The 27142-nt window shown below is 45.0% G+C and overlaps 1 protein-coding gene across 2 annotated transcripts in view; it reads right to left on the bottom strand.

Annotated features, from left to right (window-relative positions):
- Positions 1-533: 533 nt before the first annotated feature.
- LOC109903636 (zinc finger MYM-type protein 4) overlaps positions 534-27142 on the bottom strand; it is a 30401-nt gene continuing 3792 nt past the window's right edge. The window contains exons 5-29 of one of the 2 annotated variants that reach the window (XM_020500466.2): positions 26803-26955; positions 26582-26633; positions 22056-22326; positions 21601-21790; positions 21161-21364; positions 20735-20885; positions 20515-20630; positions 20119-20286; positions 19779-19929; positions 19492-19664; positions 16126-16276; positions 12845-12976; positions 11545-11582; positions 10581-10716; positions 9177-9289; positions 8748-8946; positions 8324-8383; positions 5892-6101; positions 5438-5562; positions 5051-5228; positions 4718-4869; positions 4504-4618; positions 4025-4282; positions 1957-2089; positions 534-1780 (exon numbers count right to left, since the gene is read on the bottom strand). In XM_020500466.2, coding sequence (XP_020356055.2) covers positions 1546-1780; positions 1957-2089; positions 4025-4282; positions 4504-4618; positions 4718-4869; positions 5051-5228; positions 5438-5562; positions 5892-6101; positions 8324-8383; positions 8748-8946; positions 9177-9289; positions 10581-10716; positions 11545-11582; positions 12845-12976; positions 16126-16276; positions 19492-19664; positions 19779-19929; positions 20119-20286; positions 20515-20630; positions 20735-20885; positions 21161-21364; positions 21601-21790; positions 22056-22326; positions 26582-26633; positions 26803-26955 — 3864 coding nt within the window. In that variant the 3' untranslated portion in view covers positions 534-1545. The remainder of the gene's footprint in view (positions 1781-1956; positions 2090-4024; positions 4283-4503; positions 4619-4717; positions 4870-5050; positions 5229-5437; positions 5563-5891; positions 6102-8323; positions 8384-8747; positions 8947-9176; positions 9290-10580; positions 10717-11544; positions 11583-12844; positions 12977-16125; positions 16277-19491; positions 19665-19778; positions 19930-20118; positions 20287-20514; positions 20631-20734; positions 20886-21160; positions 21365-21600; positions 21791-22055; positions 22327-26581; positions 26634-26802; positions 26956-27142) is intronic. The other variant, XM_020500467.2, reaches the window with a different exon arrangement.

The raw sequence follows: 27142 nt of genomic DNA, 5'->3' as shown, positions 1-27142 counted from the left end.
ACACTGACCTGGACTGAGAGTCGGGATGACTGTCGGCTCCATGGGGGAACACACCTGATCATTAGACAGCCCAGAGGAGCAGGTAGCGTTGACTCTTAACTGACAATGTAATGAATTGCATCTAGAGCAATCCTATTAAATTCCCAAGTTGTAAGCAAAATTATAGATTTTCTACAATATTAATTTAAGGGTATTCTACTGTGTTTAACTGATAGTATAGAACTTTGGGTGGACAACACCTCTAGGTCCAAATAAAAAGTCTGAATATTAGTTTAAATCTATTTCAAGTATCACATTTGCTAGCATTGATGAATGAGTAGTTAAGGCGTTTGTGAGCTGATGACTGAAGTTCATCTGTAATACTGCTTCGCTATGTTGTCATTCTAATTGCTTTCTAAAACTGACTGACATAATGTAAATCAGAGATCTTCACTTTGAGCATGCTTCTTAGATTGGGTTCAGGACTAAATAATACAAATTTAAACCAAACAAATCACCTGTAATTCTCTGCATTAATAAAGCTTCCAAAGTTACACATTTGTTTTTCAGTATTTATTTAAAAATATTTGATTAAAAAAAAGTTTCTCAGAACAAAATCAATGCAATTTTGAACTAGTATGGGGAGCACTTGCAAGGTAAATGCTTGTCTTTCCAAATGAACAAACGATTCTACGTCCTCTTTCCTGACATCACAAGTGTTCTACATAAGGAAACACAGAATGACATTTCTTTCCTTCAACATTATACATGCGTGTAGGGGCACTGACATCAAGCATTTTAACAAGTTGAAATGACTCAATATAACAGTCAATTCAAGGAATGTCTGCCAGCCATCAATTTTAGTAGGCAATGGACAACACCACTGATAGCAAGTTATCACTCGTTGTTCGTACAATATTATCTCATTCCCAAAACAACGAGGCTAATCCCTTTAACACACAAAATCTCAAACAACTTCGCTGACATTGCAATCACTGGCATTCATTTCAATCCATTGTAATTTCTGCAGTGACCCAATAAAGAAAGACAGGGAATATTGAATTCAGCAGTACAGGACCTGGTCAGATATGGGATCCCAAATTCTTAAAAGCTTTTGACCATTCTCCCAATCGGAGTCCATGTTGAAGAGGGCTGGAGAGCATCGTCTCTCTCCTATGGTGACGTTAAAGAACTTGAAAATAGCTTGTTAACCGGACTTGTTTTTCTCTACGACCACAATAATGCTGACAAAGGCAGTATGGCAGTTCTTAAAGTGATTCCTCCTACTTCTTCCCCGTCCATTTGCCTTGTAGTGACCAGACAGCATGAACAGTGTCTCCATTGAGCAGTTGAGCATCTGTTTATAATTTGCATGTACACACATCTCCTACACAATGTGTGTACATGACACCGTCTCAGTCTAGAACTGTGTGAACCCACTCCTCTTCACACACGGCTGAAGGTGGATCCTAGGAGTCCTTACGGATCAACACGTAGTGTTTGTGTGTAAACAAAAGCTTATAACTGTACGCATGTGTGTGTGTGTGTGTGTACCAGTCCTCATGGTCAATCCGAGTTGTCGTCGTGTTGGTCGGGGACCCACTCAGGGTCCTTGGACTGGGGTTTGTTCCTCTGGGGGTCTCCCAGATGAATCTCCCTGACGGTGAGGATGCGTGTCAGCATGGTGTCCAAGGTGTGGTCGTCCAGGCCCTGGGAGGAGAACCACATGGGGCTGTTGGGGACGCACGAGCGCTCCGGGAGCAGGAAGAACACGTTGGTGCGCTGCTTTACCGAGTCTGAGCTGGAGGAGAGAAGAGGGTGAGGAGAGCTCTGTGTTAGAGAGGGCTCGTTTTCAGTGATATGAGGAAAGAGTTTTGAAAAGCAATGTCAAGAAGAAGAATTTCTGGTTACACTACTAAATGTTAGATTGGCCTGCAACATGGCCTGCAGCATGGGGAGATGGTGTGTGTCACTCACCACTTGGAAAGGTAGAACTCGTACAATCGGACAGGACAGCGGAGGGGATTCTCACTGTTCTCCATCATCTCCAGCACCTCCTCTTTCTCCTCGTCATCCCTCTTCCTCTTCGCTGCCACACCATCTACATCCGCTACACACACACACACACAGGTCCATGATTACATACGAATCAAATTTGATCTGTGTCATACTTTTTTACAAATGCACTAGTTAAAAACAGCAACCCACACACAAATCCCCTGAAGAGTTAGCCAAGGCAACAGTGGCAAGGGAAGAACTCCCTAATTAGGAAGAAACCTTGAAGGCAACACTCAGAGATAGTGTTTAATAGTCATGTACAGGGTTGCAGGTGTGATTTCAGGGCACAATGAACATCTTTGGCTGGGAGCTCCAACATATAGGACCAAGTGAAAAAATAAAAATAGCACTATATACATAAACTGTAGCAGTAATGAAGACATAAATGTCCATTGGGGTGGAGGCAGAGTAAAGACTTTAGGAGGTGGGGAGGGAATTACCATAGGGGGAGCACCATGACCATTGAGGGGGCATGGGGACCAAGTGAGAAAAAAAAAAGTATTCAGACCCCTTGACTTCTTCCACATTTTGTTACGTTACAGCCTTATTCTAAAATGGATTAAATAGTTTCCCCCCCTCATCGATCTACACACAATAACCCATAAAAAAGGAAATATCACATCTACAGTTATGCAGACTCCTCAGTACTTTGTTGAAACACTTTTGGCAGCAATTACAGCCTCAAGTCTTCTTGGGTATGACGCTACAAGCTTGGCACACCTGTATTTGGGGAGTTTCTCCCATTTTCTGCAGATCCTCCCAAGCTCTGTCAGGTTGGATGGGGAGCGTCGCTGCACAGCTATTTTCAGGTGTCTCCAGAGATGTTCGATCGGGTTCAAATCCGCCTGGCCTCAGACTTGTTCCGAAGTCACTCCTGCGTTGTCTTGGCTATGTGTTTGGGGTTGTTGTCCTATTGGAGGGTGAACATTCACCCCAGTCTGAGGTCCTGAGCAGGTTTTCATCAAGGAACTCGATCCTGACTGGTCTCCAAGTCCCTGCCGCTGAAAAACATCCCCACAGCATGACGCTGCCACCACCATGCTTCACCGTAGGGATGGTCCTAGTGAAGTCCACAAACAACTCCTTTGTTTTTCGCTGATGTTGAGGGAGAGATTGTTTACCTGGCACCACGCCGTCAGTGCCTACCTCCTCCCTGTAGGCTGTCTCGTCGTCGTTGGTAATCAGGCCTACTACTGTTGTGTCGTCAGCGAACTTGATGATCGAGTTGAAACTGTGCGAGGCCACACAGTCGTGGGTATACCGCGAATAGAGGGGACTGAGCACACACCTTTGTGAGCCCCCTGTGTTGAGAATCAGTGTGGAGGAGGTGATATGGTCTTTGACTAGACTCTCAAAGCATTTCATGATGACGGAAGTGAGTGCTACTGGTCAGTAGTCATTCAGTTCCTTTCCCGTTCTTGGGCACAGGGAGGATAGTGGACATCAGAGGCTTGCAAGTTCCTGTACATTTCCTCCGTCGCACCATAGGTTGTTAGTCATAAAGCATTGCCCACCACCTTTGCGCTTGCCAGAGAGAAGCTGCTTCCTATCCGCTCAAAAAAAAACTATAAAACCCGCTGGTTGTCAGAGGAAAGCCAAGTCTCAAAAGTATGTTGCAGTATCTGATGTCTCTCTGGAAGGAGATCCTCGCTCTGAGTTGGCCAAGTTTGTTCATTAATGATTGAACATTGATGAGTAGTATACTCGGTAATAGAGGACTGGTCGCCCAGCATCTTAATCTCACCACATCACGTCCGGCGTCTTTCCTTCCTACTCTCCGGGAGGACTCCCAAGCAGCTTGAGGCCTCGCCGTAGAAGCTAGTCCATTATTTTCCAGTCTCATGGAAAAATAATAAAAAACCTGCAATGTTTTATCGGAGCAGAAACATATGCAAAACACAGTATCAGAAAGCACAAAAGACACATGAACAAGACAAGAGCAAAGGGTAGAGAGGTGAGTGAAGGAGACAACAAAAAGACAAAGCACCTGCTGTCTCAGTAGCTAGGTCTTTCTTGGGGATGGGCGGGTAGAAGCGCAGGAAGTTGGACTTGGTGTTGTCGTGGATGGACTTGGTGCAGCGCATAACGTGGGCGAAGGAGAGCTGGCGGTGCTGGGCCACCGTCTTGAACTGGAAGAACTTGGTGCAGAAGAAGAGCAGCGTGTTGAGCAGCACGATGGGAGAGTAGGCCCCCAGCTGTTTACAGTCCCACAGGTACTCCTCCTCCACCCGCGAGTGCAGGTAGCCTGGGAGGGAGGGAGGGGAGAGATTCAAACATGCTAATAACACAACCCCAACACCATCAACCTACCTACTATACCTGAACGGAAAGGAAGAGAGTGGGAGTTAAGATGGAGGAGCGAGATATGGAATAAGAGGTCAAAGCAAAGGCCTTAATACCATTTTTTTTTGTTATAAACTTTATTTTCTCCACTGGGCGTACGAGTGTGTGTATGTGCAGTCTTACCACTGGCCGTTATGGTAGGTTTGAAGCCTTTCAGCAGCTTGGTGATCTCCAGGGTGAACTTGCCATAGAAGAGATCAGTGAATATGTTCTCCATGCGCCCATTCTGAAATAAGTACTGCAGAAAGAAGGGCCATTATATATGACATTTAACCGAATGATATCATCAGAAGTGAGTTTTTTGTGTGTATGTCTGTGTAAAATGTGTGTGTTCTACCTGCTGGATGCCGAGGCAGAGATAGAACAGACTGTCCTGGCTGTAGGACTCTCCGTTGGGTCGTTTGACTTCACAAATAAACCGACAGAGACCGTAGCCCAGCTCTGCTGTAGTGCACTTTAAAACATCCTCTTTTATCTCCATTGGTCGCGCTGTAACGGGGAAACAGAACCTCAAGGTTAACTTATTCAGTCTACTAAGTTAAATGAGTCCCACAGGCAATTAAGAGATAGGTTGAATTCTATAAAGGAGGCAGTAAATGAAGAAGCAAAGCAACAAATGTGTGATATCAGGATTTTCATAATAGTCAAGTGTATCAGTGAGCAGACCCACAGCCAAATCGAGGCTTCTCCAGGTCAGGCTGGGTCTTGCTCCACTGGACCCATCTCTTCCAGGCATCCACCCCGTACATGTGCTGCAGTTTAGGGGGCTCGCCAGGCACCACGTCACTCTGCGCCTCACCCAGTGACGCCACCACTGACACAGTCTCTGCTGCTTTCGACTTACGCCTCTGTGGGGTCAACAGGGTAGTCACAAACACACACTGAATTAGGTAACACTTAACTTGAAGCCCAGTGTCAAGTAAAGTGTTACCCAGATTTACAAAGAATGAGGAAAATTTAAAAAGGCGCACTGCTGGGAGTCAAAATATGGAAATTAAAATTGCACAAGGCGATCTTTGAAAGGGGTCTCATTTAGATGTATTTTTTGGGCTCGTACCTTTTTCTTCTGTGGCAAGCCATCCCGAGCTTTCCTTCTGGCTCTTCGTCGTGGAGGAGAAGGTGGAGGACTGGGACTTCTATCCCTCTCCTGATCCCTCCAATGGGCCATCAGCTCCAGGGTTTCTGGCAAAACGATAGAGATATTGCAGTGTGTAGTATCAAAGAAGGGTTGTTACATGGTTAAACTATAACAGGGCAGTTGAAAGATATATAGAGCTAGAAGCCATTCACTATAAAGTCAATATGTTTTGACCATATAATTACCCTCATCAGAGATTGAGAGTCTTCAACCAAGGTATAAGTAGTTTCAAGTTCCTTGGTGTCCACATTACCAACAAACTATCATGGTCCAAACACACCAAGACAGTCGTGAAGAGGACACGACAAACGCCCCCGCCCAATGATCAAAATCAGGAATCCCTGAGAAGGTGGAAAATTCCAGCATCACTCACCGACAGGGAAGTCAGCCTCTATGTCCATGATTGGGGGTGGTGGTGTGATGGGGGTGTGGATGTCCATGATGGGTCGGAGCGTCTCGTGGGCATAGGGTCGACTGTGGCGCGAGGAGACGCCGGGGGTGGGAGGTGGCTCGTCGTGCCAAGAGGTGAGGAAGTTACTCAATTCTTCTGTGTCCAGGTCTCCACTGTAAGTGCTTCCCTGGTCTGGTCCCCGAAGAGAAAACACAAAAGCATTCAAGTTATGGGACAGCTCTCAACATATTCATTGGTAACCCCTGTTATTTACTTGACAGTTTAGTAGGAACTACTTGTTAAAATAGTTTCTGTTAATACTATGTTACAGTGCCTTCAGAAAGTATTCACACCCCTTGACTTTTTCCACGTTGTTACAATGTGTGATTAAAATGGATTTAATTGTTAAAAAAAAAATTCTACACATAAATACTCTAATGTCAAAGTGGAAGACAAATTAACATTAGAAAAAATAAACATTAAAAAAATCAAACACTATATCTTGATTAGATACTGTAAGTATTCAACCCCTTGAGTCATTGCATGTTAGAAACACCATTGGCAGAGATGAGTCTTTCTGGGTAATTCTATGCCCATTGTTACTTTCAACATTTTTCAAGCTCAGTCAAATTGGTTGTACTGAGAACTACAATCTTGTTGATCAATCCTCAGGTTTCTCCTATAACAGACATTAAACTCTGGCCTGATGGTGAAATCCTTGAGTGGTTTCTTTCCTCTCCGGCAACTGAGTTAGGAAGGACGCCTGTATCTTTGTAGTGACTGGGTGTATTGATACCCTATCCAAAGTGTAATTAATAACTTCACCATGCACAAAGGGATATTCAAATGTTGTTTTTTTTGTACCAATAGGTGCCTATCAATAGGTGCCATTCTTTGCTAGGCATTGGAAAACCTCCCTGGTCTTTGTGGTTGAATGTGTGTTTGAAATTCACTGTTCGACTAAGGGACCTTAAAGATAAATGTGTGGGGTACAGATATGAAGTAATCATCCAGAAATCATGTTAAACACTATTATTATTATAGTCCTTGCAACTTATTATGTGACTTGTTATGCAGATATTTACTCCTGAACTTATTTAGGCTTACCATAACAAAGGGGTTGAATACATACTAACGCAAGACATTTCAGCTTTTCATTTAATTAATTTGTTTAAAAAAAATCAAAAAGCATAGAGTGCATTCGGAAAGTATTCAAACCCCTTCACTTTTTCCACATTTTGTTACGTTACAGCCTTATTCTAAAATTGATTAAATACATTTTTTCCCTTCGTGAATCTACACACAATAACCCACAACGACAAAGCAAAAATGTGCCAATGTATGATTTTTTTTTTTTTAAATAACTTATTTACATAAGTATTCAGACCCTTTGCTATGAGACTCGAAATTGAGCTCAGGTTTCTATTGATCATCCTTGAGATGTTTCCACAACTTGGAGTTCACCTGTGGTAAATTCAATTGATTGGACATGATTTGGAAAGGCGCACACCTGTCTATCTATATAAGGTCCCACAGTTGACAGTACATGTCAGAGCCAAAAAGGTACAGATCTGGCACAGCCACTCCTCAGTAAAAGGCACGACAGTCCGCTTGGAGTTTGCCAAAAGCCACCTAAAGGACTCTCAGACCATGAGAAACTAGATTCTCTTGTCTGATGAAACCAAGATTGAACTCTTTGGCCTGAAAGCCAAGCGTCATGTCTGGAGGAAAACAGGCATTGCTCATAACCTGGCCAATACCATCCCTACGATGAAGCATGGTGTGGCAGCATCAGGCTGTGGGGATGTTTTTCAGCGGCAAGGACTGGGAAACTAGTCAGAATCGAGTGAGACCTGAAAATAGCTGCGCAGTGATACTCCCCACCCAACCTGACAGAGCTTGAGAGGCTCTTCAGAGAAGAATTGTGGAAAACTCCCCAAATACAGGTGTGCCAAGCTTGTAGCGTCATACCCAAGAAGACCCGAGGCTGTCATAGCTGCCAAAGGTGCCTCAACAAAGTACAGAGTAAAGGGTCAGAATACTTACAAGTGATATAAAAAATTCTAAACACCCGTTTTTGCCTTGTCATTACGGGATATTGTGTGTAGATTGAGGGGAGGGGGGCAATTTAATATATTTTAGAATAAGGCTGTAACATAACAAAATGTGGAAAAAGTGAAGGGGTCTGAATACTTTCCGAATGCACTGTAAACACAAGGTAAATCCGATCTTAAACTGGGCTGTAAAATAAAGCGTTCCCTATCATCTCCCACGTCCCTCAGAGTTGGGTTGTTCTAGACAGTCCTTAAAGTCCCAGCCTGGACCACCCCTAGCTGTCCAATTGGCTCATTCATCCCCTCACCTCACCCCTAGGTGGTTGCTGCAAAAGGAGAATATATCCTCAGTCAACTTACCTACAATAAGGGTTAAAAAAGAAGAATCTATAGTAGAGAGGCGAGGCAAACTTCTCATATCTGAAAAGGGGGAAAATAAGCTCAATGAACCAATACATTACCTGAAGAAAAAAAAACGTGGAATTCATACCAATAGCTTTTTAGACTCTCGTTCAACTGTGAATTGCTTTTAAAAGAGAGACTTGGTGGAAGCGCCAAGAAACCCCAGTTATAACACACATTCACCACTGTAGCTTAGCCTATGAAGCCATAGAGAAGGTCTCACAAGTTCCAACTGGCTCATGTTCATTAGGCCACGCAACAGACAGAAAATGTTGTGCAAGTCCACGTAATCTTTCCATGTCGCAGTCCGTTTTCTTCCATTTGGTGCATAATGAACATGACCCAGGTCTCATCCCAATCCCTGACTCCCGCCCCTGGTTACCATCTTGTACTGCTGGGGCTGGCCTTTCAGGGGGTCGCTGTGGGGACTTCTCCCTCCCCTCCTCGGCTACCATCTCGGCCATGAGGATGAGGTCTGCCTCAAACGGGTCAGAGGGGATCTTCTCCTTGATGTCCTGGATGGTCTCCACGATGCGCTCAGCGTTGTCCAGAGTCACCGGCAGGAACATGGGCACGGGCAGCTGGAAATGGGGCGGATAAAGGGTTAGATGTGGAGGCTATGAGGGCTGCAATTCTTTATTCATGTTGCGCTTCTGTTCTGCAAGAGCATGTATCAGCCAACCTCCAACTGCTATTCAATGTTAGTTGGTTTCAAATGAGTCCAGAGCACACAGCTCTTGTTTGAGAGAATTTGAGGAGAAACCTGTGTACCAGACTGAGGTGAAGTCTAGGTAGTTTGGTGTTAACATACCGGTATGGGGAGTCCAACAGGCTGGGGGGCGTACTGGGTGTACAGGTTCATGGGGACTGGAACATACACCGGTACTGGGACAGGCACTACGATCACCTTGGGGAAATTATCATCTGTGGACCAACAATGTCAAGGTAAATAGAAACACAAAATGTAGATGTATGCGCCTTTTGAATATGTACACTACATGACCAAAAGCTATGTGGACACCTGCTCGTCAAACATCTCATTCCTAAATCATGGGCATTAACGTGGAGTTGGTCCCCCCTTAGCTGCAACAACAGCCTCCACTCCTCTGGGAAGGCTTTCCACGAGATGTAACATTGCTGCGGGGACTTGTATTAGTGGGGGTCGGGTATTGTTGGGCGATTTGTCCTGGCTCGCATTCGGCGTTCCAATTAATCCCAAAAGGTGTTAGATGGGGTTGAGGTCAGGGCTCTGTGCAGGCCAGTGAAGTTCTTCCACGCCGATCTCGACAAACCATTTCTGTATGGAGCCTCGCTTTGTGCACTGGGGCATTGTCATGCTAAAACAAGCCTTCCCCAAATTGTTGCCACAAAGACCGGAAGCACAGAATCGTCAAGAATGTCATTGTATGCTGTAGTGTTAAGATTTTCCTTCACTGGAACTAAAGGGGCCTAGCCAGAAACCATGAAAAACAACCCCAGACCATTATTCCTCTTCCACCATACCTTACAGTTGGCAATATGCATTCAGGCAGGTAGCTCTCTCCTGGCATCTCCCAAACCCAGATTCGTTCCCGGACTGCCAGATGGTGAAGTGTGATTCATCACTCCAGAGAACGCGTTTCCACTGCTCCAGAGTCCATTGGCGGCGAGCTTTACACCACTCCGGCCGACGCTCGGCATTGCATAGTCATCTGCTCGGCCATGGAAACCCATTTCATGAAGCTCCCGACGAACAGTTCTTGTGCCAACATCGCATCCAGAGGCAGTTTGGAACTCGGTTGTGAGTGTTGCAAGCGAGGACAGACAATTTTTACACGCTTCAGCACTACCGTTCTGTGAGCTTGTGGCCTACCACTTTGCGGCTGAGCCGTTGATGCTCTTAGATGTTTCAACAGCACTTACAGTTGACCGGGGCAGCTCTAGCAGTGCAGAAATTTTACGAACTGACTTGTTGGAAAGGTGCCACGTTGAAAGTCACAGCTCTTCAGTAAGGCCATTTTACTTGAATTATGTTTTTTTATCCCCTAATTCACCATGTTTTCATTTTAAAGGGGGAGGGGCCTTAAAAGCCTTGTTTTTTGTTTTTTTACCTCTCCTGCACATGTTATTTTTGATACCTTTTAAACCTTCATATTGTTTTGTATTTTCTTGAGTGCAAATATATAAAAAAATAGTGCATATGTGGTATATATGCTGTGTGTGTGTGGTGTTGTACCTGTCTGGCACCCTGAGGTGGTGAAGTTGGGTTTACACATGATGCCCTTGTTCTGGACCATAGGTTTACAGAGTAGTGCCTTGTTCTTCTGAACCTTGGGTGGAGGGGCCCGAGGGGCCTGAGTCTGTGTGCTGGCCTGCCACATAATGAAGAGACTGTTAGTAACCATGGGACAAACCTAATACCACTTGAAATTCACTTAGTTTCCAATTGACAAACGCAGGACTTAGGCTGAGTTTACACAGTCAACCAAATTCTGATCTTTTGCCAGTGTAAACGCAGGACTTAGGCTGAGTTTACACAGTCAACCAAATTCTGATCTTTTGCCAGTGTAAACGCAGGACTTAGGCTGAGTTTACACAGTCAACCAAATTCTGATCTTTTGCCAGTGTAAACGCAGCCTAAGTGAAAATTCGACTTAAGTGCAAGTTCCAATTTGCCACCATGTGCATAACACAAACATACACTGGGTATACCAAACATTAGGAACACCTTCCTAATATTGAGTTGCACCCCCCCCCCCCACTTTGCCCTCTGAACAGACTCAATTCGTCGGGGCATGGACTCAAAAGGTGTCGAAAGCCTTCCACAGGGATACTGGCCCATGTTGAGTCCAATGCTTCCCAAGAGTGTGTCAAGTTTTCTGGATGTCCTTTGGGTGGTGGGCAGGTAGCCTAGCGGTTACAGCGTTGGACTAGTAACCGAAAAGTTGCAAGATCGAATCCCCGAGCTGCCATGGTAAAAAAAAAATGTTGTTCTGCCCCTGAACAAAGCAGTTAACCCACTATTCCTAGGTTGTCATTGAAAATAAGAATTTGTTGTCAATGAACTTACCTAGTTACATAAAAGGTCAAATAAAAATTATAATAAAAAAATTATTGATACACACAGGAAACTGTGGAGCGTGAAGACCCCAGCAGTGTTGCAATTCTTGATGCAAAAAGAACACCTATGCACAACTCACATTTCCAACATACTTCACATGTCTTCTTGGAACAGACCCTGTAATGACGCAACAGAACAGGAGTTAGTTTTAAAACACCACAGTCAGTCAGGCAGGCCTGCTAATGAGATCATTTATCAACCTAATTTCATCTGTAATTAACCTGCACCTTAATGGGTGTCAAAAGGCTTTGCTATTAGCAACAACCCAACCCTATTCAAAGACATTTACTGATGAATGAACACACTGGTTGAACACACTCCAGTTAGACTTAATAGCGTACAACACCTTGTGTGTATACAGTAAATTGTATTTAACTGGTAACCGACTTTAACCGAGTCTGCGTGTGTATGTTTGAGTTTATTTTGATTTTTACAGGGATAGTGCACATTAATCAACGTTTCAGTAAAAGTGCCGGTTTTAGCCAGCCGGGTTAATTTTCAACCGCAGTCCCTGGGCAGGTTATTAAAAACAATTACAATATAGACAATCATTGAGCAGTGAGCACACGCAGAGCAACATAGGACAAGCAAGACACAGCATACAGACAGGACAAAAAGCAGAAAGACAAAATTCATAAAAGCAACAAAGTGTTTCCACACCTCACAAGCTACAGACAACATGGAAAGCAGCAATACACAGCTAGGGATTATGATCACAAATCTGATTGACCTTTAGCCATGTATTCATACATTTTGTGAAAGTGTGATATGTGGTGCAGTTATGTGTGTCTGATGGCAGTGTATTCCAGACATGGGAAGCTCTCACAGAGAAAGCAGATTTACTAAAGGTGCTTTTCCATAAGGGAACTATACAGTCACCTCTCATGGCAGACCTTGTGGATCTGCTGCCATATGTTTGGGTTTGCTGTTTAACAAACATACTGAGTGGAGAGGGAGCCAGGCCATTTAGGATCTTGAATACAAGACATGCGTCAGTGTATTGCACAAGATTTTCCCAACTCAGGAGCTCATGCTTTCTGAGGATGTAACAGTGATGATAGCTATTGGGCTTCCTATCAAGCACTTTGAGAGCCTGTTTGTAGACCGACTGAATAGGTTTTAATGTTGTACAGCAAGCTTGGGCCCAACTAGTCAAGCAGTATGCTAAGTGGGGGAGTATCATAGATTTGCAGTACAGTTTTGATTCCGCAGTAGTCAAACAATTTCGTATAAATCGGAAATTAGCTAGGTTGAATTTGGTGATCTGAATGACCTTTTTCACATGCTTTTTAAAAGAGAGGTTGGAATCAAGTATGTTGCCATGGTACTTAAAATCCGAAGCCACCTGGAGCTTCTCCCGACACAGACATCTGGTATACCTTGCAGAGCAGTGGTGTAGTTGGGCTGGCCAATGGGGGAGCTGGCTAGTGAGACTACGTTGGCGATGACGGGATCAGACACGCTCGTAGCAGTGGTAGTATTGGAGGGGGATTGAGCAATTGAGATGGCCACTGGAAGGATGAGTGGAAAAGACAGAATGAGAGCGTGAGAAAAAAATGTTGCAGTTATTACACAATGCTTATGGAACGTGATTAAAATGGACTGTTTTTTTTGTTGTCAACGAGCTACACAAAAATACTAATTTCAAAATGTGAAGAAAAATATATTTTTTTCAATAACGAAAAACAAAAGTAACACTAATAAACCTTGATAGAAAGGTATTCACCTCCCCGAGTCAATACATGGTAGAAACACCTTCGGCAGCGATTACAGCTGTGATTCTTCTTGGGTAAGTCTCATAAGAGCCTTGCACACTTGTATTGTGGAATATTTGACCATTATTCTTTTCAAAATTCTTCAAGCTTCTATCAAGCTTGGGGATCATGGCTATACGGCAATTGTCAAGTCTTTCCATATATTTTCAAGCAGATTTAAGTCAAAACTGTAACTTGGCCACTCAGGAACATTCACTGTCTTCTTGGTAAGCAACTCCAGTATATATATTTGGCTTTGTGTTGTAAGTTATTGTCCTGCTAGAAGGTTAATTCATCTCCCAGTGTATGGTGTAAAGCAGATTATCCTCTAGGATTTTGCCTGTGCTTAGCTCCACCCCGTTTCTTTTCATCCTGTCAAGCATACCCATAACATGATGCAGCCACCACCATTCTTGAAAATAAGGAGGCAGTTACTCAGTGATGTGTTGGATTTGCCCCAAACGATGCTTTGCATTTAGACTCGAAATTGAGCTGAGGTGTATCCTGTTCCATTGATCATCCTTGAGATGTTTCTACAACTTGACTGGAGTTCATCTGTGGTAAATTCAAATTGATTGGACATGATTTGGAAAGGCACACACCTATCTATATAAAGTTCCCACAGTTGACAGCGCATGTCAGAATAAAAACCAAGCCATGAGGTTGAAGAAATTGGCAGTAGAGCTCCGAGACAGGATTGTGTCGAGGGACAGATCTGGGGCAGGGTACCAAAAAAAAGGTCCCCAAGACCACAGTGGTCTCCATCATTCTTAAATGGAAGAATTTTGGAACCATCAAGACTCTTCCTAGAGAGGGCCTTGATCAGGGAGGTGACCAGGAACCCGATGGTCACTGACAAAGTTCCAGAGTTCCTCTGTGGAGATGGGAGAATCTTCCAGAAGGACAACCATCTCTGCAGCCCTCCACCAATCAGGCCTTTGTGGTAGAGTGGTCAGATGGAAGCCACTCCTCAGTAAAAAAGGCACATGACAGCCTACTTGGAGTTAGCCAAAAGGCACCTAAAGGACATGAGAAACATGAGAAACAAGATTCTCTGGTCTGATGAAACCAAGATTTAACTCTTTGGCCTGAATGCCAAGCGTCACGTCTGGAGGAAACCTGTCACCATCCCTAAGGTGAAGCATGGTTGTGGCAGCATCATGCAGTGGGGATGTTTTTCAGCGGCAGGGACTGGGAGACTAGTCAGGATCGAGGGAAAGATGAACGGAGCAAAAAGTAGAGAGAGATCCTTGATGAAAACCTGCTCCAGAGCGCTCAAGACCTCAGACAGGGGCAAAGGTTCACCTTCCCAACAGGACAACGACCTTAAGCACACAGCCAAGACAACACAGGAGTGGTTTAGGGACAAGTCCATGAATGTCCTTGAGTGGCCCAGCCAGAGCCCGGACTTAAACATCTCTGGAGAGACCAGAAAATAGCTGTGCAGCGACGCTCCCCATCCAACCTGACAGAACTTGAGGATCTGCAGAGAAGAATGGGAGATACTCCCCAAATACAAGTGTGCAAAGCTTGTAGCGTCATACCCAAGAAGACTTGAGGTTGTAATTGCTGCCAAAGGTGCTTCAACAAAATACTGAGTAAAGTCTGAATACTTACGTAAATGTGATATTTCATTTTTCTTCCATTACAATTGTTAACATTTCTAAAAACCTGTTTTTGCTTTGTCATTATGGGGTATTGTGTTGATTGATTAAATTATTATTTTTCCCTCAACTACAATGTTGTTGATTCATCCTCAGTTCACTCCCATCACAGCCATTGAACTCTGTAGCTATTTTAAAAAAATCCCCAATGGCCTCATCTCTAAGGAGTTTTATTTCCTGTCCAGCAGCTCAGAAGGACAGCTGCATCTTTGATGTGTCTAGGTGGTTTAATACATCATCAAACAGCATAATTATTAACTTGACCATGCTTAAAGATATATTCAATGTCTGATTTGTTATTGTTACCCATATACCAATCACTGCCCTATTTTATGAGGCTTTCCAAAAGCTCCCTGGTCTTTGTAGTTGTGCTTGAAATTCAATAGTTCCCTGAGGGACCTTATGTATGTATGGGGGACAGAGGAAGTGGTAGTCACATTCAAAAATCATGTCAACCCCTATTATTTCACACAGAGTGAATCCATATAGCTTATGTGAGTTGTTAAGCCAGATTTTACTTCTGGCCAAATCTTACTTTACTTCTAATTTTACACTTGCAATAACAAAGGGGGTGAATACTTATACAATGACAATTTTAGTTATTACATTTTTATTAAATTTGTAAAATAATCTCTCATTTTATTATCCACTTTGACATTATGGAGTATTTTGTGTAGATCAATGACAAAAAAAATTACAACTATTTCAATCGCACTTTGTAAAGCAACAATATGTGAAAAAGATTCAAGGACACGTAGACTTTCTATAGGCAAGGAGTATACCAAACATTCAGAACACCTAATGTTGTCCTCAGAACAACCTCAATTCCTCAGGGCATGGACTCGTCAAGTTATCGAAATTGTTCCACAGGGATGCTGGCCCATGTTGACTCCCAATGCTTCCCACAGTTGTGTCAAGTTGGCTGTATGTCCTTTGGGTGGTGGACCATTCTTGATACACACGGGAAACTGTTGAGTGTGAAAACCCTGGCAGCGTTGCAGCTCTTGACACCTACCATACCCCAATCTTTTGTCTTGCACATTCACCCTCTGAATGGCACACATACACAAGGTCCCAATTGTTGCAATGCTTAAAACATCCTCCTTCAACCCATCTCCTCCCTTTCATCTACACTGGGGGACTCCGAGACTTTGTATGTACCTCTCTTTTGAAATCACGAGCAGGCAACACAAGGACATGTTGTAACCTATGATGAAACAGTACAATTGTGCTAAGTCCTACCCTTTTGGCCCTGGGGCTTGCCCTGGTTCTGGGTCTGCAGGCTGCAGAAGTCGAGCAGACACTGGAGGTTGCAGAAGTGCTTCACCTCGCCCAGCATCGGCAGGGTCTCAATCAGCTTCCCCTGGCGCTCGCACGCGTCACACTTGGCCACCTGAGGCAAAAATCAAGATGTAGAAAAGGCAGTTAGAGAGTACCGCAGAGTAAGAATTTCTTAAGAGTTAGCCAGGAGGGACATGCACATACCAGTACATAAATGTTACCTCAAAGTATCAGCAAAGTCAGAGCTGGTCATTTAGGGGGATACCTTGAAGAGTCAATATTAGGAAGGTGTTCTGGAGGTGGGGGGGGGGGGGGGGGGGGGGGGGTTGGGATTATTTAAGATAATCTGAAGAGGTTTTAGGGGTTTGATGGCACAAGCGGGGAGCCCAGCCAACAGAGAGTTGCAGTAGTCCAGACGGGAGATGGCCTAGGTAGGGTCGTACTCTATGGATATTGTAGAGCATGAACGAGTCACTGCTTTGATGTTTGCAGGTAAAGACACGAGGTGTTTTTCCTCAATAGGCATACTGCTGTGATCCACACTCGTGCTCTGAGTGAATTCCTGAGTACCTTCTTGTGAGGACGAGAGTGTGGAGAATGCATAAAACAATACATTTGAGAAGCACTCTCACTCCCCCTACTGTATTACCTCACTCTTCACCTGCCAAATTCACTGAACCTTCTTCCAAGATATACACAAAACAAACGTTTTACTTAATTATCAGCTAGATATATGAATCGTAATAATCAAGCTAACCAGCTAGTCAAACAGGCAAAAATGACCTAAAACGAATTTTATGCAAGGTAGATGTACCTTTTTCGTGGGTAGCTACCAAGTCTAGCCCTATTGACTTACCCATTCACTGAACCATCTCTCAGCCAGGACAACAATGGCAGTAGAAACTAAACAAGAAACACAAAGCAACTGTTTTACTTCATAATTATCTGCTAGCTACATGTGAATCGTAATAATGCACACCAGTAGTGAGAGTACGTGGTGCAGACAGATCCTCTCCATGTCACCTGGCAGGAGCGGTCTGCCAGGTAGGATGCAATCCAAGAGTGTGCAGAGCCTGAGACGCCCAGCCCTGAGAGGGTGGAGAAGATCTGATAGAGCCTGAGACGCCCATCCCTGAGAGGGTGGAGAAGATCTGATAGAGCCTGAGGCGGCCAGCCCTGAGAGGGTGGAGAAGATCTGATGGACCCTGAGGCGGCCAGCCCTGAGAGGGTGGAGAAGATCTGATAGAGCCTGAGGCGGCCAGCCCTGAGAGAGTGGAGAAGATCTGATAGAGCCTGAGACACCCAGGCCTGAGAGGGTGGAGAATGGAGAAGATCTGACAGAGCCTGAGACACCCAGCCCTGAGAGGGTGGAGAAGATCTGATAGAGCCTGAGACACCCAGCCCTGAGAGGGTGGAGAAGATCTGATAGAGCCTGAGACACCAAGCCCTGAGAGGGTGGAGAAGATCTGATAGAGCCTGAGACACCAAGCCCTGAGAGGGTGGAGAAGATCTGATAGAGCCTGAGACACCCAGCCCTGAGAGGGTGGAGAGGAGGATCTGATGGTTCATGGTGTTGAAGGCATTGGATAGATCTAGGAGGATGAGAACAGAGGAGAGAGAGTCAGCTTTGGCAGTGCAGAGAGCCTCCGTGACACAGGGAAGAGCAGTCTCGGTTGAGTGACGAGTCTTGAAGATACCAAAAAAGTCCTTACGACCATCTTTGATATCATCCATGTCAGTCTAATATCACATTGGATGTCATCATCGCTGCAAGGCCTGATTACTTTGAGCATGAGGCTACAGCAGCTTGAAATTAAATAGTGACTAAATAGTTATGCATCTTGATACAATGATGGTTAGGGTCAAGAAGGTCATTCTGAGAGAGATAATGAGATAGTTGGTCAGAGACAGCACGCTCAAGTGTTTTGGAAAGAAAAGGAGGGATACCGGTCTGCAGTTCTTGACGTCAGAGTCAACGAGCGTTTGCTTTTTGAGGAGGGGATTGAATCGGGCCATTCTGATGGGACGCAGCCAATGATCAGGAATGAGTTCATAAGGGAAGAGAGCAATGGGAAGTCTCCAGAGATGGTCTAGAGAAGGGTGTGGTCGAGCAGGCAGGCAGGTCAGGCGGCCGGACCTCAATATTTGCAGGGCTTATAGGCTGAGTGAATGAATGAAGAGCAGATGTCTTCAGCTTTCGTTTCAAAGATGTTGACAAAGTCGTCAGCAGAGAGGGACGAGGGAGGGGGTGGAGGATTAAGGAGGGAGGAGAAGGAGGAAAATAGTTTCCTACGGGTAAGAGACAGAAACGTGACATTTAAAGTGACAGAAAGTGGCTTTAGCAGTGGATACAGAGGAAGAGAAGGTAAAGAGGAGGGAGTGAAAGGATGATCGGCCGTCCACAAGTGTAGCCTCCATTTTCTCTCAGCTGCCCGCAGCCCTGTTCTGTAAGATCACAATGAGTCACTCAGCCATGGAGGCCCGTGCCGGCCGGGAGGAAAGGTGAGGGTGAAGAGAGAAAGTCTCCCCCCAGGAGACATTAGCAGCCCTGTGCCACCACCGCAACGAACAGATGCTCTCGGGCTGTGAGGGGAAAGCTGGAGTAGCAAGTCTTCTCTGGGGTGTTCCATGTCTCCGTCAGGGACAAAAAGTCAAAGGACTTAAGGGTAGCATAGGCTGAGATGAACTCTGCATTGGTCCAAACACGGCCAGAGACCAGGAATTCCACATAAGTTGTGTGCGTACTGTATACTAAATTAGAAGGGTTGCATCCAAGGGGTGGGGAGCGTCTGTAAAGCCTACAAGCGAGAGGAGCAAATGGGTACAGAAATCACACACACAGATGCCAAAAAGCAAAATGAGATCTGAAAATAACTAGGTAAGATATTTAAGTGAGAGAGTGGTGTGGAGCTTTCCTCTCTTTCCATCCTTGAATAACTTAGCAGAACAAAGAACCGTCTTTGTTTCGGCGGCAGTCTTAAGTTCTGCGACGAGACTGCTGCTGACATGGATGCCTGAAGCACTTACACTAATTGCCCTGCTAACAGCGATTCCAACTGCCACATTGGATATACCATTTGGAAAGTTCAATTCATTCACTCATGTGGTTTCTTTTCCCCAACTTCTTCCTCCCACCTGCACAAATATGAAAGAACAAGTCTCAAAGTTTTCAGACAAGTTTACAAAAGTTTGTATTGGAGTCATTTCAGATCCATTCAAACTGAGAGAACAAGGGGATAGACACCAACAGAAGACTGCTCCTCAGTATTGAGCCTCATTGAACCCTAGGTGTTTTGTTCAGTTCTTTAGCGTGGTTCCTTCCTATACCTGACAGAAGAGCAGGGTGTAGTGGGACTTGCACTCATCCGAGCAGAACTCCTCCACCCTGCCTCCGTACTGGCCCGTGACGGCCTCCTGCGCGGTAGAGGCGCAGTAGGCACAGGTTCTGCAGTGTTTCCCCCAGCGCTTGGTCAGGTCGTGCTTGTAGAGCAGCTTACAGCCTGGATATGGCGGAGAGAAGAGGGCGAGAGACAGGGAAATGTGTCTTTAAACACCAAGGCGCAAACTCCTGGAAGTAGCAGGCCTATTAAAACATGTCCGGTCTCCATCCTCACCTTCACTGCAGAAGGTGTAGTCCCTATTGTTGATTCTCTTGACCTCCTTGGCTGGCTTCTCAATCTTGCAGTACTCGCAGCGCGCCATCTCATAGTTGATCTTTCTGTACTCCTCGGAGCAATTTACTGAACAGAGGAATACCATCTTATCCTGTAGGGTTGCAGACATACATTCAATCAACTCTACAGCAGCATTAACGGAGGCTGTCGACATAGAGGAGGGGGTGTGTTTGTGAGAGGGCGAGAGAGTTCAACAAAATGGAGGAAGATGGAAAAGCAAAGAGACGAGAGAAAGAGAAATGAGGGGGATAGAGAGAGATATTAAATACAGTATAGGTACCTTGAACTGAATGAGCTCGGGCTTGGAGGAGAAGAGGCGGTGGCACTGGAAGCAGGGCAGTCTGGTCCCTTGGGATCCCCTGTCCCTGGTCTGGCCCGGGGCCGCGGTGGTCCCTGTGCCCGGGGTCACGTTCATCTGGCTCTGGGAGTTGCTCTTATTGAACTGATCCTACAGGCCACAGAAATATTATAACATTGTAGTGTCAGTGCAGGACAGGAAACAGTACTTTGTACATGGATGGCTATGTTTTATATACAAAGCGTAAAATATCAAAAGCAAGCGCTATTAGAGCCTCAATTAAGATCATTGAAGATCATTAAGTTGCCATCCTTGAAATGTTTCTACTCTAATTGACGTTTCAACTGAGCTAATTCATCAACCCAGAGGAGGTGTTACCTGAAAGGTGACGACACAGTTCATGGTGCAGAAGTTCCGGATGGAGCCGTCCGACATGGCCAGGTGGAAGGAGGGCACCGTCTTCTGACCACAGGTGTTGCACTCTACCTGAGCACCTAGGTCGACACGAAAGGAGGAGAGGGAGTGTTATGAATGTATATGCATACGAGTGAGCGAGAGCAAGGTGTACATGTTGCCGAGGTGGTTAGCCTAGCTATACCTGAGGAGCTGACGGTCTGTACTTTGTGGGCTGTAACACAGCCAGTAGAGCAGAACATCTCCAGCTTGCCATCAGAGTCGGCGCTGTCGACCATCTCCACCGGTGCGCGGAAGTTGCGGCACATAGTACATGCCACAGACTTCTTAGCTTTCTGAAAAACCAGACCGACCACAGAGGAAGAGAGAGTGAGTGTTTTTGCTTGCTTTAACTTACAGGTAGATGGTTTTTATGTACTGGAGAAGATCCAAGGTCCCTCCCTGGGACCTCCACCTCCGAAGAGCTTTGAGAGGAATTGAGAAAACAAGGGTGGTCGGAAGCAAGGATTTGACAAATCGTAACGTTTTTAGAAAACAGCCCTAGTTACAGTCCACAGGCCAACGGCTTCTTCTGACTGCGTGACCTGCATCTCAGGGATCAGATTCTTGCCTGTTTGAAGGTGGTGACACAGCCGGCGCTGCAGAAGGTCTTATTGACCCCCTGCATGACCAGCACGGTGACCTTGCCATAGCAGTAGTTGTTGCAGCTCTGGCAGCTGTTCATGGACAGCTTGTTGGTGGAGCGGAAGCGCGTGAAGCACACCTCGCTGCACAGCCTGTGCATGCTGCCCTGGAAGATCACCTCGTGTTTACTCTGTGTGGGAGAGAACAAGGAGCTCATGTTGAGGCAAGAGGGGCAGAAATAAATATTTAAGGCAAAAGGAGTCCAGTTTTATATTTTAACACACTAAAACCCACTATAAAAAAAAGTCTGTCAATCCAAAAATTCTCACTTCCCTGTCAACTCTGACATCACCAGTTTTATATGGCCAATTTTGTTACTCCTAGCAACTACCACACTGACACGCGCAGAGACCATAAGTCCCTTACAATGCAGGCCTTTTTGCACATGCTGCACTTGACGGCCCCAGTCATGGTGGAGAGGGAGGAGGAGAGGGTGGAGACGGCAGAGTTCCTCTTGAAGTTGAAGGAGGAGAGGCAGGTCTGGCTACAGAAGTCCTTCACCGTGCCCATGGTGTCCACAGGAGCTGTGATCACATCCTTGGGGTTTGCAATCTCCCTGAGGGGGGTGATAAGTTCATAATTGATCTACGAACATATTTTTGTTTACATTCAGGTAGCTCACAGTGCCTTACATTAAAATGCATGTGGAAAAAGTTAGCACAATGGAAGTCAAATGTGAATCATAGAGTAAGGCTTAAGTACAAAAAGTAAATCAAATGATTTTTATTGGTCGTCACCTTTGGAGTTTGGTCCATTCCTTGATCTTCCTTAAATAATTGTCTACATAGCTACTCCATTGGCATGACAACAGCAAGACTCACTTGAGGCAGTAGTGGCAGGTTTTCTTGGCTGGGCAGGGGGCAGTCGTCTTGACGACAGACGGGGGACTATAGGAGGTGAGACAGGACGTGGAGCAGAAGAGGTCCGAGGAGCCCTTCCTCTGGTAGGCTGTTTGGCCCTTCAGTAACACCTTGTTACAGGCCGAGCAGGCCACCCGCATAGCCATGGGCATCAGCGGAGGGATGGAGGCGGCGGCCGGGGTCAAGGGAGGCATTACAGTCTTGGAGAGGGAGGTCACTGGTATGGATGTGGCTGTGAATAATAGAGAGGATGGGTAGGAATTGAGGGAAGAGAGAAATATATTTTGCTCCTTGAGAGCTTGCGGTAGACTATAACGATCCACTCACAGCCCAGGGATGTTTCTGCCATGAAAATAAATATATATTTTTCAGGTTGGGATGTCAATAAAAATTTTGGGATGTTAAAAAAAACAATTTCCGGCCTCCCGAGTGGCGCAGCGGTCTAGCGGCGTCACTACAGATCCGCGTTTGGTCCCGGGCTGTATCGCAGGCGGGCTTGTCCCATTGCGATCTAGCGACTCCATGGCGGGGTCATGTTTCGGAGGGCGCATGGCTCTCGACCGTCGACTCGAGTCCGTACGGGAGTTGCAGCGATGGGACAAAACTAACTACCAATATGATATTACGAAATTGGGGAGAAAAAGTAGACTTACATTTTTTTTACATTTAAAACCGCTTTCCGTGTCAACTTTAACACCTAAAACCAGATATAAAGTATGTAGAAAAGATAACGTACCACCAGTGCCTTCGGAAAGCATTCAGACCCCTTGACCTTTTCCACAATGTTACATTACAGCCTTATTCTAAAATGGATTTTAAAAATGCAAAAAAATCCTCAGCAACTTACACACAATACCCCATAATGACAAAGTGAAAACAGGTTTTTTGAAATTGAAAATTTATTAACAATACTAAACAGAAAATAATTTATTTACATAAGTATTCAGACCCCCATCCTGTTTCCATTGATCATCCTGGAGATGTTTCTACAACGTGATTGGAATCCACCTGTAGTAAATTCAATTGATTGGACATGATTTGGAAAGGCCCACCTATCTATATAAGGTCCCACAGTTGACAGTGCATGTTAGAGCAAAAAGGCACCGATCTGAGGAAGGGTACCAAAAAACATCTGCCACATTGAAGGTCCCCAAGAACACATTGCCCTCCATCATTCTGAAATGGAACAAGTTTGGAACTACCAAGACACTTCCTAGAGCTGGCCGCCCGGCCAAACTGAGCAATCGGGGGAGAAGGGCCTTGGTCAGAGAGGTGACCAAGAACCCGATGCTCACTCTGATAGCGCTCCTCTGTGGAGATGGGCAAATCTGCCAGACGGACAATCATCTCTGCAGCACTCCACCAATCAGGCCTTTATGGTAGAGTGGCCAGATGGAAACCACTCAGTAAAAGGCACATGGCAGCCTGCTTGGAGTTTGCCAAAAGGCACCTCAAGGACTCTGACCACGAAAAACAAGATTCTCTGATCTAATGAAACTAAGATTGAACTATTTGGCCTGTACAGTCGTGGCCAAAAGTTTTGAGAATGACACAAATATACATTTTCAAAGTTTGCTGCTTCAGTATCTTTAGATATTTTTGTCAGATGTTACTATGGAATACTGAAGTATAATCACAAGCATTTCATAAGTGTCAAAGGGTTTTATTGAAAATTACATGAAGTTGATGCAGAGTCAATATTTGCAGTGTTGACCCTTCTTTTTCAAGACCTCTGCAATCTGCCCTGACATGCTGTCAATTAACTTCTGGGCCACGTCCTGCCTGACTGATGGCACCATTCTTGCATAACCAATGCTTGGAGTTTGTCAGAATTTCTGGGTTTTTGTTTGTCCACCCGTCTCTTTAGGACTGACCACAGTTCTCAATGGGATTAAAGTCTGGGGTGTTTCCTGGCCATGTACCCAAAATATCAATGTTTTGTTCACTGAGCAACTTAGTTATTGCTTTTGCCTTATGGCAAGGTGCTCCATCATACTGGAAAAGGCATTGTCCGTCACCAAACTGTTCCTGGATGGTTGGGAGAAGTTGCTCTCGGGGGATGTGTTGGTACCATTCTTTATTCATGGCTGTGTTCTTAGGCAAAATTATGAGTGAGCCCACTCCCTTGGCTGAGAAGCAACCCCACACATGAATGGTCTCAGGATGCTTTACTGTTGGCATGACACAGGACTGAAGGTAGCGCTCACCTGGTCTTCTCCGGACAAGCTTTATTCCGGATTCCCCAAACAATCGGAAAGGGGATTCATCAGAGAAAATGACTTTACCCCTGTCCTCAGCAGTCTGTACCTTTTGCAGAATATTAGTCTGTCCCTTATGTTTTTCCTGGAGAGAAGTGGCTTCTTTGCTGCCCTTCTTGACACTAGGCCATCCTCCAAAAGTCTTTGCCTCACTGTGCGTGCAGGTGCACTCAAACCTGCTGCCATTCCTGAGCAAGCTCTGTACTGGTGGTCCCCGATCCCGCAGCTGAATCAACTTTAGGAGACGGTCCTGGCGCTTGCTGGACTTTCTTGGGCGCCCTGAAGCCTTCTTCACAACAATTGAACCGCTCTCCTTGAAGTTCTTGATGATCCGATAAATGGTCGATTTAGGTGCACTCTTACTGGCAGCAATATCCTTGACTGTGAAGCCCTTTTTGTGCAAAGCAATGATGACAGCACGTGTTTCCTTGCAGGTAAACATGGTTGACAAAGGAAGAACAATGATTCCAAGCACCACCCTTCTTTTGAAGCTTCCAGTCTGTTATTCGAACTCAATCAGCATGACAGAGTGATCTCCAGCCTTGTCCTCGTCAACACTCACAACTGTGTTAACGAGAGAATCACTGACATGATGTCAGCTGGTCCTTTTGTGGCAGGGCTGAAATGCATTGGAAATGTTTTGGGGGGATTCAGTTCATTTGCATGGCAAAAGGGACTTTGCAAATAATTCCATCTGATCACTCTTCATAACATTCTGGAGTATATGCAAATTACAATCATACAAATTGAGACAGGAGACTTTGTGAAAATGTATATTTGTGTCATTCTCAAAACTTTTGGCCACGACTGTATACTAAGCTTCACGTCTGGAGGAAACCTGGCACTATGTCTACAGTGAAGCATGGTGGTGGCAGTATCATGCCGTGGGGGTGTTTTTCCAGCGGCAGGGACTTTGAGGCTAATCAGAATCGAGGCAAAGATGAACGGAGCAAAGTACAAAGAGATCCTTGATGAAAACCTGCTCCAGAGCGCTCAGGACCTCAGATGGGGATGAAGGTTCACCTTCCAATAGGACAACGACCCTAAGCACACAGCCAATACTACGCAGGAGTGGCTTTGGGACAAGTCTCTGAACGTCCTTGAGTGGCCCAGCCAGAGCCCAGACTAGAACCCACTCAAACATCTCTGGAGAGACCTGAAAATAGCTGTACAGCAATCCTCCCCATCCCTCCTGACAGAGCTTGAGAGGCTCTACAGAGTAGAATGGGAGAAACTCCCCAAACACAGTTGTGCCAAGCTTGAAGCGTCATACCCAAGAAGACCCGAGGCTGTAATTGCTGCCAATGGTGCTTCAAAGTATTGAGTAAAGGGTCTGAAAACTTATGTAAATGGGACATTTTTATTTTTTATAAATTAGAAAAAGTCTAAAAACCTGTTTCTTTTACATTTGGGGGTATTGTGTGTAGATTGATGACGGAATTTAAAAAATTTTTTTTTTAGAATAAGGCTGTAACGTAACAAAATGTGGAAAAAGGCAAGGGGTCTGAATACTTAGAAGGCACTTGTATATTTTTTTAATAACACAATCTTTGAGAACTATCAATTACCAAAACAAAAGCTAGACATCAGTGAGAATTGACAATTCCAAAAACAATTGATTTAGCAGTATTAATTTTGTTAGTATGTTTGAGCAAAAGAACCCAGCATAAGCCAAGGCAAAATGCATAGAATAACAGGAAATTAGCTTTAAAACTGCAAAGGTTTCTCAGCTCCATGGCAGAATATGAATAATCAAAAGAAACTTGCATTAAAACTGCACAAATGTATCTCAGCTCTATCTAGAACATTTTAGAATTGCAGGAAATTGGCTTAAAAACGGAACACTATCTCTACCCCGCCAAAATAAGGGTTGTTAAAGTTCTGTTAAATTCGAAAATTGTTAAATGTTAAATTGCCCCCTGCCACCCGTAAGGCCCTTTTTGATCTAGAAAAAAAACCTGCAGCCAAGTTTCGACATTAAGGCAGTTCTTCTCAAACCTGGGGACACATTTTTGTTGTTGCCCTAGCACTACACTGATTCCACTAATCAGGTTTGCTGATGATTTGATTAGTGGAATCAGGTGTGTAGTGCTAGGGCAACAACCCAAACAAATATGCACCCATTTGGGTCCCTAGGACCATGATTAAGAAACACTGCCTCAGGGCTTTGACCGTTGAGCGACCACTAACGTGTCCTGATGTGTACAAATATCAAAGTGCCCTGCTCACCGATTGGGGTAGGGCCGCCGCCCACAGAGAAGACGTTACTGATTTTCAACTCCTGTAAATAACAAAAAGGTGACATACATTTAACACGCACACAGGATTTGGGATAAAATACACACACAGCTTGAACTATATGCATTGACGTCAATAGACAACGTTTCATGTAGCTCAGACAACTGAATGGTCCCGTTAGAACAAGGCCAGTGAGTTTAGAGATGTCGTACCTCCGCTGCGTCTGGTTCATCCTTGACGCCCTCTGTGAGGACGACTGGAGCCAGGGCCTGGTCATACTCCTCATCTACTGGCTCATCCTTCACATTCACCATGGAGAGGGTGTCAACGCTGGTGGACACAGGCTCTGCTGTCGGCTGGGCAGACTGCAGAGAACATTCAACAGCAGCATGCAACATTCAGTAAGAATTGTAGATGGAATCATGCAAGTTAATGATGAATGTTTACCGGCCATCTATTACACAGGTATTCTGACAAAGCCTTCGCCAACACCTCGAAATCTTTAATACACATAAGCAGTGGCCACATTTCTGCCAAGCTTAAGCTTGTGTC

Source organism: Oncorhynchus kisutch, linkage group LG14, assembly GCF_002021735.2.
Source record: "Oncorhynchus kisutch isolate 150728-3 linkage group LG14, Okis_V2, whole genome shotgun sequence".
Taxonomy (NCBI): Eukaryota; Metazoa; Chordata; class Actinopteri; order Salmoniformes; family Salmonidae; genus Oncorhynchus; species Oncorhynchus kisutch.
This window is presented reverse-complemented; position numbering and strand designations above follow the sequence as displayed.